At 48.4% G+C, this 12,694-nt stretch overlaps 1 protein-coding gene across 3 annotated transcripts in view; it reads right to left on the reverse strand.

Moving 5' to 3' along the window:
- Positions 1 to 1,816: 1,816 nt before the first annotated feature.
- FRAS1 (Fraser extracellular matrix complex subunit 1) overlaps positions 1,817 to 12,694 on the reverse strand; it is a 282,626-nt gene continuing 271,748 nt past the window's right edge. For all 3 annotated transcript variants that reach the window (XM_077301093.1, XM_077301092.1, XM_077301091.1), the window contains 4 exons: positions 12,464 to 12,630; positions 10,775 to 10,980; positions 8,450 to 8,596; positions 1,817 to 8,329 (listed from right to left, as the gene is read on the reverse strand). In XM_077301093.1, the coding sequence (XP_077157208.1) occupies positions 7,736 to 8,329; positions 8,450 to 8,596; positions 10,775 to 10,980; positions 12,464 to 12,630 (1,114 nt within the window). In that variant the 3' untranslated portion in view covers positions 1,817 to 7,735. The remainder of the gene's footprint in view (positions 8,330 to 8,449; positions 8,597 to 10,774; positions 10,981 to 12,463; positions 12,631 to 12,694) is intronic.

Consider the following 12,694-nt stretch of genomic DNA (forward strand, 5'->3'; position numbering starts at 1 on the left):
GAGGATCCCCTGGAATTCCAGCTTATCTCCAGACTACAGAATTCAGACCCCCTGGAGAAAACGGCTGCTTTGGACCTTGGACTCCATGGCCCTTGGACTTCTCCAGGCCCCATCCCCAAATCTCCCAAACTGGAGCTGGCATCCCTATTTCCAGCCCACCGTGTCTCAAAAGAGGAGGCCCTGGAGCTGGCCTCCAGCCACGATCCCCATCGATGCCCGCTGTGCTTCAGCATCAGTGACACAGGAGCGGCACTGCCTCCAGATCTGTGTCAAGGAGAGGCCGGTTTGGCACGGATGCTTCGTTTGGAAGGGCGGGCTCTCAGTTCCTCCTGCTGCGCAGATGAAACACCTGAGGCGGGAACAGGTGGAGTTTTGGCATGACCGCAGCCAAAACTTAAAGGAAGTTAATCCGGTGCTTCTCCTCCACGTCATTTCTGCAGTTTGGCATGCCTGCTGGCTTTAGCTAGTAAGCACTATGAACTTCGGGGAAGGGTTGCTAGCTCTGGGGTGGGGAAATCCTGGAAGAGTGGTGGTGGTGGTGGTGGGGGGAGCCTGGAGAAGGGAGCTGGGAAGGGACCCCACAGAACCCGTCTTCGAAAGCAGTGGTTGTTATGGCTTCAGCTGCAGCAATAAATTCCAGTTCAAAATACTGGCGCCAGTGCTTTCATTCATAAATGAACATAAGTCTCTTTTCAAAATATGTGGTAGCGCCCCGCTCAAAACAGTGGGGAATTTCCTACACAAAGATGGTGCATGCATTCACGAGCACATGTGTTCTGGCCTTACGGCAACAATTGCTTTCAGGATTCAGCCAAAGGCTCCTTAGAGAAGTAGAAGAAAAAAGTCTCAGAATATAGTCTTTGATATCTTCATCAGTGATATTCTCCATATTGTAATAAACTCAATCTTCTCTAACAGTATTTTGATGATTGTTGAAAAGAACTTAGTCGCTTATGTCTTGGTTTATGTAGTTCAATCCCAAATTGGTCGCATAATATCAAATTTGTAGGGATCTACTAATATTAATATCACAATTACAGCGGTAATTGGGTTATTACAATACTGAGAATATCACTGATGAAGAAAGATATCGAAAACGGACTACACCTGGGAATCCATTTTGAAATTGTTTTGAGCATAAAATCACGTTGCCATCGCCAGCTTGAGACTTTTGTTCCCAAAACCTATAGCTGCCTTGCTCACTTCTAATAAAACAGGTTCTGCTCCGTGGAGACTGATGCTTCAAATGTAGCAGTTCATCTTCAAGGTGCCAGGACAGTAGGTCCTCTGAGGATCCCCCTGGATGACAGCTCATCCCCAGAGTACAGAGATCAATTCCCCTAATAAAAATGGCTTCTTTGGAGGGCAGCTTGTATAGCAGTGGACCCCACTGAGCTCCCTACCCATCCCAGGCTTCCTCCCCAAATCTCCCCCCCCCATCCCCTACAAGGGTGACCTAGAATTCCAGGAGATGGACTTCTGGCGGAGAGGGGCCATATGAAACTTCCAGATTCCTTTCCCCTTGGGTTCTTGCAAATGACAAAGGCTATCCCATTGGCGATGGGCCAGCTGTGGAAACATCTAGGCCCACTTTTGATAATGACTGGAGCTTACAACTCCTGAAAGCATTTCTAAGAGATTTCCCCTCCCGAATATGGAAATACCTCCATGCGTATATTTGGTGGGAGACCCTTCATAGGAGGAAGCCGTTCTTCTGACCTGTGGCAGGGATATGTGATAGATGCCTCTGCAAAAGAATTCTTTTCGTAGCGTCCCTTGGCAGAGGCTGGGCAAATGATGGAGACAGAACTGCAACTTAAGTTAAAAGTAGCCGACCATGGTTTTATTGGGGGGGGGGGAAGGGGGCACCGTGGAAATAAAAAACATCGTCACAAACCGAGCGTCCGATGCTCCAAAATACACAAGCCTTGTGATCCAGGAATAGGGGTTGGAGAGCACCAAACAATATGTACTGGGAGCAACCAAATGCCTCTGCAAATGGGAATGGAGCCTGGCCAGGATGGACATCTCAAAAGTGGCTCTATCTTCCTGCCTGCTTCTGCATGACCATTTGTGCAACAGACAGAAACAGGAAAGATCCGTCATTTGCCAGCCGTTTGGAGAATGCACCTATGGTCTTTGTCTCTGGCTTCGGCGACATAGCAACTTTAAACAACACCAAAAAATAACCCACCACCAGTGAATTTGAAGTTCCATACCAGAAGGAAGGATAGCTCAGGGTAGGCCAATTTTGTTAGATCTCAGAAGCTAAGCGGGGGGGGGGGGGGTGGCTGGATAGTACTTGGATGGGAGACCACCAAGGAAGTCCCGGTTGTGGGCAGAGGCAGACGATGGCAAAACCGCCTCTGTCCGTTTCTAAGCGTGAAAACTGTGCAGGAGCACCAAAAGTTGGTTGTGACATCATAAGGAAAATTGGTTTCTATACCCCACTTTTCACTGCCTGGAGGAATCTCAAAGTGGCTTACAATTGCCTTCCCTTCCTCTCCCCGCAACAGGCAGCCTGCGAGGTAGAGGGGGCTGAGCTCCCCCTCACTGGCAGTCTTCAAGCAAAGGTTGGATACACACTTTTCTTGGATGCTTTAGGATGCTTAGGGCTGATCCTGCGTTGAGCAGGGGGTTGGACTAGATGGCCTGCATGGCCCCTTCCAACTCTATGGTTCTATGATATTACAGCTCTGGGAGAACAGCTCTATCAGGGCTGTGACTAGCCCAAGGTCACCCAGCTAGCTGCATGTGGAGGAGTGGGGATCAAACCTGGCTTGCAGATTAGGCGCCCCTGAACGCAACCACTACACTTCCCCCCCACCCCCCATGCCAAGGACTTTCATGCTTAGACCAACATTGGCTCACCACTTTACTTCAAGGTGTCACACCCTGGCTTTGCCTGTTTTATCCTCCCAACCCCTCCCCTATGGTTGAGCTAGAAGAAGAGACTCTGATTTCCCCACAGTCCCCCTGCAAGATTTATGACTGGTATATGATTCAAACCTCCGGTCAAAGTATAATGACAAATCCACAGGTTCCCACCCACTTTGGCTCCGTTATGCGCACAGGGTCTCTGATTCATACTCTGAGTTCTGCAGCGTGGTGTCGTGGTTGAGAACAATGGCCTCTAATCTGAAGAACCAGGTCTGATTCGACACTCTTCCCCATGCAGTCAGATGAGTCAGAATTCTCTTAGGGCTGTTCTCGTAGAGCTGTTCTCTCAGAGCTCTCTCTGCCCCCACCTACCTCACAGGTTAACTGTGGTGGGGAGAGGAAGAGAAAGGTGTTTGGAATCTGCTTTGTGACTCCTTTAGGTAGTGAAAAGCGGGGTATTAAAAAAAAAGCAGCTCTTCCTCTTCTTCCGCTATTACCTTAAAAAGATGCCTGCGTGTGCTTTTATGTGAAGAATTACAGTTGTCAGTTGTTGAGTTGAACAGGGGCAGCCAGAAGGAGGAGCTGCCGGAGTGTTCTGGAGCATACACAGAGATCTGGACTGGACATTAGTTTGTATTCTCATAGGAAAATATGCCACTGAGTTGCAGCTGACCCACAACAACCCCATGAAACTTCGCCTCTTGGGTTTTTCAAGGCTAGAGAGGAGGAGAGGTAGCATGGCTTCTACCTTCCTTGGTGGTCTTCTGTCCAACCTCGCTTAGCTTCTGAGCCCGGACAAGATCAAGATCTATCAGGGGTGGCCAACTGGTGGCTCTCCAGAGGCTCATGGACTACAATTCCCATGAGCCCCTGGGGCTCATGGGAATTGTAGTCCATGGGCCTCTGGAGAACCACCGGTTGGCCACCCCTGATAGGGCAGCGATAGTATTCTTACACGCAAACCTAAAGACAATTCTTTGCTAGTGTGACCCAACTTTGGTGTAGTTATGTTGGCCCAACTTTTTGTGTGATTTGTCCCACAGTTGCCCAGCTGGCAAATCAACACCGATCGGGGGGGGGGGGGGGACCTTCAGCAGGCGGTCTCGATCCAAGGCACAATCTGAACGCAAAAGTCAGTTCACAATCTGAACGCTGCCTCAGCATGTCACCCAAGCCCGCTGAAGGTGCCTACGTGAATACTGACAAAAGTGGATAAACAGGTCCTTGTGTTTCCAGCGAGGGTCCTCGCTTGGTCTCAATCAAAACATATTTTAAAAACTGATTTTGCAAATCAAATGGTTTAAGTAGAAAAGATTTCAGTTCCTTGACACTTGTGGGTGTACGTCTGCAAACAAGTTACTAGCCCCCCAAGGTGGACTTTAACACCGGCTATAAGCTTCATAATTGTCTGGAGAGGCCAAGGTAGCCATGCTCATGAAAGCTTACACCTGGAATAAAACTTAAGTCAGTCTTCATGGTGCTGCTGGACTCAACCTTGGTTCTCCTGCTTCGGACCCAACACGGCGACCCACCTTCACCTGTCTGGAAAGCCATCACTGCCGTGAGGTTGTCATTAACAAGTTTTGCAGCAGGCACGGAGGTGAGCTCTGAGATTTAATTTACAACGGACTGATGCCTAATTATTAGCTTTTTTTGAAGTGAGGTGAGTCTTGACCTAAACAGGCATGGCTCATCTCTGACTACGAGCCTTCCGTCTTGTGGGGCATAACCTTCGGTGTGCTTAACGACAGGGTGTGATTCAGAACTGCACCCCTGAGGCAAAGCTAGCAGGCACCAGCGCTGGAATTTGGTCGTTCCAGTCTAGCTGTTTGTTCCAGGCAAAAAATTCCAACGTGTACCTGAAGCTCCCCTTGTCAGGTGGCTGCTTCATTGGAGGCAGCTAAGCTAATTGAGGCTTTTGAACTCTGGTGCTGGAGAAGACTCTTGCGTGTCCCTTGGACTGCAAGGCGAACAAACTGGTCAATCCTAGAGATCAGCCCTGCCTGCTCCTTAGAAGGCCAGATCCTGAAGATGGAACTCAACTACTTTGGCCACCTCATGAGAAGGAAGGACTCCCTGGAGAAGAGCCTAATGCTGGGAGCGATCGAGGGCAAAAGAAGAAGGGGACAACAGAGAATGAGGTGGATGGATGGAGTCACTGAAGCAGTAGGTGCAAACTTAAATGGACTCTGGGGAATGGTAGAGGACAGGAAGGCCTGGAGGATCATTGTCCGTGGGGTCGCAATGGGTTGGACACGACTTCGCAACTAACAACAACAAACAACAAGCTGCACACCTGTCCCTTTGTGTGCAGACCGGTCTGTCCTCTTAAAGTGGGAGCCCACTTTTCTCAGAGCCCCGTGTGTGGACAGAAGTCTGTACGGAACTCTGCACTGGGGTGTGTCCAGCAGGCTGGATAATCAGCAGCTACCGTGAACTAAAAACGCTGGGGCTTCACTCTTTGTCAAACGCTGCATCATCTCCTGTAAGGCGAATGTAATTCTTGTAATTACTGATGCGGTTGTATTGGCAAGAACCTACATTCCTTCTGAAAAATTATGCTCCATTAACCCTGCATGATCAACGTTCTACATCAGCCTTTCTCAATGTTTTTCCTACAGAGAAACCTCTGGAACATTGAAAAACCCCGGAAGTGACGCGATCGTGCAGAATACGGAGGGGAAGCAGAGCTGTGGACACGCCCACCTGAGGCTCCTCCCCTTCCCACCCCCTCCAGGCCCCTCATAGGCCATTGGGGGGGGCGGGTCAACATGGCCATATATGTACGGTCACAGCACCCGATAAACGTTTAACAAATTTTTAAAATACATTAAAAATTAATTCAGTCCAACTCCTTTGGCAAACCCTTTCAGATCCGTCAAGAACACCCAGGATGCCAGGAAACCCTGGTTGAGAAGGCCTGGTCTACCGGCACACAGCGGGGAAGGGTGTCAAACATGTTTTTAGGGCCCAAGGTGACACAACTCTTCCAGTGTGCCCTCGATCAGAAACAAGACCCTATTCATTCAATAGAGCTGCCCATAGGTCAAGAGAAGAACATCCCGTTCCTTTAACAGAGGCTTGCTGAGTGGACACTGGTACCCGAAATTGCTCAGGGCATGGGGTGCTAGTAAAGTCACCCAGTAAACAGCATCCATATATCCTCTGCTAAAGGGAGGGGGCATTTTTTCTCCAGGCGGCTCGCAACGCGATCACACCAATGTTGTCGTATTTTCAAATGACTTTAGGAGAAACGGATTCTCCTCCCACACCAGCAGCCGCCACCAAATATTTGGATTTCAGCTCAAAGACTGGGCTGTATGATGAATGCCTGGAGACAGATCACGGTTGGCCACATCCCAGAGCACTAGGAGACAGTGTGAGCTGTGATCTCAGCAGGAGTCTAAGTATCTGCAAGAGTCCTTGGTGCACCAAAACCCACTGGTTAAAAACAAAACAGTTAACTCCCAGCACAGAACTGATGATCACGTGAACGGGCCCGTGCCAGACACCTGAGTTAACGTGGGACTCAGGGACTCAACACGGGTGATGGCCCGAGAGCACCGCCCACTAAGTTGGACCACTGACCACGCAAGCAGAGGCGAACGAGCAGACGGTGCTGACTAAAAGTTCCCCAAATGGTCATGTGATCGAGTTAAGCGACAAGTTGGGCTGATTTGTTTTCTTTTCAAAATGAATGGCATAAAGGAATTCCTAGCAGGAATCTTATTTTTTAAAAGATCTTTCTGAATTTGCATTGCAGGGGTATTTGGTAGGGTGACCAACCTCCAGGGGGTACCCGAAGGCCTCCTGCTATTACAATGAATCTCCAGACGACCCCTGGAGAAAATGGCTGCTTGGGAGGGGGGACTCTATGGCATCCTACCCTGATGAAGCCCCTCCCCTCCCTAAGACCTGTGCTCCCTAAGCTCCACCCCCCAAAATATCCTGGCACTTCCCAACCCAGATCTGGCATCCCTAGGTGGGTGGGAATGCTCTTGATGTAGCACCTCGTCAGCGTTAATCTTGGCTGATTTTTCAGAACGGCGAAACTTTTATAATAGCCAGTCCGAAGAAGCCATACACCCTGTTTCTTTGGGCTGCTTTTCACAACCGGTTAAGGCAACACCAACTCCAGTGACTTCCTTCTGTTGTGATTTGCGAAGGATCATACCCACTTGTGAACATACAACCCAAGGGGAGCTGTCAGTTGTGTCTCCCCATGAACACAAAATCTGGCAAAGGCCCTCATGAACCAAGTCCTTAAATCATGTTTTGCAACATGCTTTCTCTCCCACTGAGGAACTGGATAGCTTGAGCACTGATGCTCCTGCAGGGCTAAGCCCAGAGCATGACTAAATCCCGAGTCTTAGCAACCTCTGGTGAAAGACTACCCCAGCGACGGTCAACTCTAGTGCAGAAAGGTCTCGGGGGGGGGGGGGGGGAAGGCGAGGCCTGGGAGGACGTCAGGCCCTGTGCTTTCTGTCCTACAAAAAGAACGGCCCCTTCTGCCCTGAGAGCACGGTGAACAGAAGGGCAGAGAATTGGGAGCTGGAATGCCACTGTGACCCAAGAGACACCTTCGAGCAATACCTGCCTCGGGAGCTTCCCACGGATCCACGTTCAATGAGGTAGCTCCGTTGCAGAGTAGAAGCGTGCGGGGCAAGGAAGGAAACGTGCCACTGGTTGACTGCTCAAGCAAATAAAAATAAAACCCCAAAAGTGTAATTCTTCCCTTTCCCCTCAAGATTATTTATAAAAATACCAGGATGTTTTTTTTTTCTTAAGTACATCCTTGTTTTTTTTCTTTTTTACAATTTATAAAAAGATGTTACAAAAAGAAATCCGTGTGCCGTTAAACTTCTGTTCCGTCGTGCAAATTGTTGTGCACTTTCACCTCCAAGTTCACCTGCTTGACCTTTGCCCCCCTGACCTTGTGGGTCCCTTCACTTTCACGGAGTATATTCAAGTTCTTCACCGTACAATACTGTCTGTTCGTGTTCTTTTCTCCCCTCTCTGCGCTTCTCCTGGCAGCCTCCACTTTGGTGTTGAGCGGGTACTCTTCCGCGTTGTCCGTCGCCGACTTTTTCTTCTTCCGGTGTTTCCGACACTTCCGGGTCACGAAGCAAATGACCAGGAGCACGAGGAAAAGGAGCATCACGGTCGCAAAGGCGCTCCCGATGGAAGCCCCCGTCTGAGACAGGGAGGCGGCGGACACGGCCTCCTGGCGCTCCAAGTTCAGTGACTTCATGTTGGTGCCGTTCTTGACTTTGTCTCCTTCGTTGTCGTAGATCAAGGAGTCGTCCAGGGCCGGGCTGCCCTTGTCCGCAAGGTCTCGGCGATGGCGGCTCAGTCGGTGTACGAGGGAGCGGGGGACTCGAGGTCCCGTGATGGTTTCGGGACCGATGATGTAGATCACTTGGAGGTACCACTGGTGCCCAGCCTCCACCTGTACAGAAGGGGGAGAAAATTCCAGAGACTTTATTCGTACCTCTTGAAGGCCAACGAGTTAAATTTGGGGTTTGTGTGCAGACACGCTTCTCCAGCTGGGTGGAATTAGGTTGCACACCTTGTAGAGTGCGTCCACCTTCATGATGAAGCCATCCACTCCGGGCATGCTGGTGACCGGATGGAAATCTGGCAGATCAGAGGCAAAACAGGCGTCGAAAGGGACATCGTGGAAATATTTGTCGGTCACCTCTGGCTGATTCCGGTCCTGCAACATGAAGACAGAAGCAAGTGAGAGTATGTTGAACGTTCTCCAACATCTTGCTCTGATCTGGATGGCCCAGGCCAGCTAGATCTTGTAAACTAAGCAGGATTGGCCATGGTTAGTCCTAATTGGCTGTAGAAGAAGAAGAGTTGGTTTTTATACCCCGCATTTCACTATCTGAAATAGTCTCAAAGGGGCTTATAATTGCCTTCTCCTCCTCTCCCCACAACAGACACCCTGTGAGGGAGGGGAGGCTGAGAGAGCCCAGAGATTACTGAAGAAGAAGAGTTTGTTCTTATATGCTGCTTTTCTCTACCCAAAGGAGGCTCAAAGTGGCTTCCAGTCGCCTTCCCTTTCCTCTCCCCACAACAGACACCCTGTGAGGGAGGTGAGGCTGAGAGAGCTCTGAGAACTGGGGCCAGTCCAAGATCACCCAGCTGGCTGCAGGTAGAGGAGTGGGGAATCCAACCCAGCTCTCCAGATTAGAAGCCACTGTTATTAATCACTACTTCAAATCACACCAAGCTGGCTCTTGGAGGTACTTTCCACCACCGGTCCAAGCTCTTAGTGTTGTGGAGGTTGGAAGCAATCTTTCTCAACCAAATTGGTACAGGAAAATTACTGGCCAAGGTTGCTTCCTGGCGAAAAAGCAAGTTTGTACTGAGAAAAAGGCCAGATGAGAAATTAAGAAGTTCCGTGCTAACACGCTGGATAACACTAAGTGAATTCCTGGCTTTTATTCCAAACTATTTATTCCACTCTCTGGTTGAGTATTTACAGTCCTTACATACTTGGCAACCACTGGCTTACATCTTCCCAACAATTCATCACACAGTTTTTTGCGTTGGCGATTTCTCGTTGCCCCAAGGAAATATAGCAGTGCTGTTTTAAAGGATTTAAAATTTTTAATTTAGACAATTCTGCCATGAGCCCTATCCTTTAAAAAAAAAAACTTTCCACATTTATGGGAAGAACATAGCATGGAGTTGCAAAAGAGGTCACTAGAGCTAGCCAATAGGTGCCTGTCACGCTGACATAAACTGCAATATCAATAGCCATTACAAAAGCAACGGTAGAGATCAGAATCACACAGAACTGGAAAAGGCCACAAAGGGCCACAAAGGGCCATCCCAACTTTTCAAGGACTTAAAAAACATACACTCCTAACAGGTGCTCATCCAATCTCCAAAAAACTTCCAACTCCGAGGTAGCATATTCCATCTATGAACAGCCCTCAACGTCAGAAAAGGCTTTCTAATGTTAAAGTAGAACCTCCTTTCCTGTAATTTGAACCCATTTCTCCTAGTCCTTGTCTCTAAAGCTGCAGGAAACAAGTTGGCCCCCTCTTCAACATGGCTACCTTTTACATAATTAAACACAACTCTCATATCACCTCTTGCTTCTCCAAGCTACGCACACCCAATTCTCTCAATCTCTCCTCGTAAGGCATGGATGCCAACTGTTCAGCCATCCTCACCCCCCATCTCTGACCACGGTCCAACCTCTCAATATCATCATCATCGTGTATTGAATTTTTAGCCTGCTACTCCAGCGAAGGCTTGTGGTGGATAACAATGTCCATAAAACCCCCAATAAAACTCCCGTAAAACAATTAAAAAACCCAAGCAATAAAACACAACAGTCTATACACAGACCACCAAGATGTTCCACAGCAAAGAAACAACCAAATCCTATGCAATAGTAGGCCCAGAGGTGGACAGAGGGTTGATCCTTCTCAAACTGGGTCACCCAGAACTGAACACCATGTTCGAAATGAGGTCTAAACAACGCGGAATAGTGTTACAACTTCCCTTGCTCTAGATTCTACACTCCTAGCAATGCAGCCTAATATCACCTTGGCCTTCTTAGATGTCGTATCCCATATTCAACTTATTGTCCACCAAAACCCCTAAGTCTATTTCACATGGACAACTATCAAGCCAGGTATCCCCAGCCTTATATTTATGCATCACCTCATTATTAATCAGATGTAATACTTTAGACTTCTCCCTCTCAAAATTCACATTGTTGCCTGTGGCCAAATGGCCGTATCATCTTGCCAAATGGCGAGAAACTTGTTACTGCCCTTCAGGCCCAGCTGTGGGGTCAAGTTGTGGCTGGTATCCATCTCGAGCCGAAATTCCAAGCATTGCCCAGGCTTACTAAAGTAACAGAACGTACCAGGAGTAGAAAGCGGTGTTTCAGGTGCTTGCTGGGTTGGATACATCCATACTGAGGTCCCTCGTTATAGATGGTCCCTGTGGGGTCAAAGAAGGGCACGTAGCCGTCCTTCCCGGTGCAGAGATAGACCTTCTCCAGCTGCAGTTTGTAGGCAGAGTTGAGGTTTTGTTCAGGGTTCCACATCACTCGGCCATACAGGATTTGACCTGGGGAAAGAAACGTAGAGGAGGCGGGCTGACAAGAGGGATTTTAAAAGAAAACATCACAGTATTGAAAGAACAGAGAGCTTCAGGGCCAGGGATGGCAAGCGAAGTCTCTCCACGGATTGTCCACAACAACACACATTCAGAAGCTCAACTCTTTGTAAGGAGACTGAAGCAGATGAATATGATATAAAAAAGTAAAGGTAAAGGTAAAGGTATCCCCTGTGCAAGCACCGAGTCATGTCTGACCCTTGGGGTGACGCCCTCCAGCGTTTTCATGGCAGACTCAATACGGGGTGGTTTGCCAGTGCCTTCCGCAGTCATTACCGTTTACCCCCCAGCAAGCTGGGTACTCATTTGACCGACCTCGGAAGGATGGAAGGCTGAGTCAACCTTGAGCCGGCTGCTGGGATTGAACTCCTCATGGGCAAAGCTTTCAGACGGCTGCCTTACCACTCTGCGCCACAAGAGGCTCTTTGAATATGATATATATTTTACTAGGGAACATTATTTACTAAAATATGATATATATTTTGTAAATAATCTTCCCTAGTAAAGATTCTCTCTTTTAAACCTCAAAACGGTGTGAGTCTGTGAATCTGTGCCTCATCCACAAGGGTAGCTAATAACTGAATACTTTCAAAATGCTCTGTTATTCTCTATTTCTCTTGAGAGACTCAGGACCTAGCCAAGTCCAAAATTTCCAACAGTAGAAGGGCCCAGGAGGGCTCCTGAAGATTTCAGAGATTTTTATTCTCAAAAACAATTCAGGGCATGCAAACCGTCAAAGATTTTAGACCCTGGCAATGGGCGGGATATAAATTTGAGAAATGAATTAAAGAGTTTATCTGTTTAAACAGCTTTCTAACATGACTGTAGAAAGAATTCTGGGATTTGTAGTTCTACAATAAAATTCTTTAGAGAGGCTTCCAGGATCCTACTATGTAGGCCTGCAGTTCCCAGAATCCCTTGGAGCAAGATCCATGGCACCTAAAAACAACACACACACACAAGCAATTCCTGGAATGTTCCAGTCAGACCTAAGATTGCAACCTTTTTTGTGTGTCTGGCTTTTGTCCATGAGGAACAGGTACTGCACTCCACACTCGTGGATCATGGCCCTCTGAATGCCACTTCATTTACGACAAGGAGCCTTACTCAACAGGAAAAAAGCCAACATGTTCAGTGATTTCACAGAGAGCTGAACATCATCAATCTATAACTGGGAGGGGCCATGGTTCAGATGTAGTGCATCCATTTCACACACAGAAGGTTCCAGGTTTCCAGGAAAGGGTGAGGTAGCAGGTGATACGAGAAACCTCTACCTAAGACCCTGAACAGCTGCTGCCAGTTGGGCGTAGATAGTACCGATTTTGATGGAGACCCTGACCCAGCAGGAGGCAGCTTCGTATCTGCAACTGCCCTGCAATCAAATGGTTGCTGGATGAAGAAGATTTGGTCCAGCTCAAAGGCCAGCCGGGCGTACCCTTTGAGAAGGCTCCCTTGTAGTCCATCTCCTCCATGGACACTTCCGATTTGGTTGGGTCCATCAGAAACACTTTCTCATTATTGCAGAGCTGAAATTCAGTGTTGAGGGAATACACAACAGGGACTGGCCGGTTAGTTTGCTGAAAGGCAATTGGGATCAAGAATCTAAACAGGGGAGGAAAGGAAAGGGGGGGGGGAGAGAGAAAAGGAGAGACGGAAAATGAAATCC

Source organism: Paroedura picta, chromosome 10 (assembly GCF_049243985.1).
Source record: "Paroedura picta isolate Pp20150507F chromosome 10, Ppicta_v3.0, whole genome shotgun sequence".
Classification (NCBI taxonomy): Eukaryota; Metazoa; Chordata; class Lepidosauria; order Squamata; family Gekkonidae; genus Paroedura; species Paroedura picta.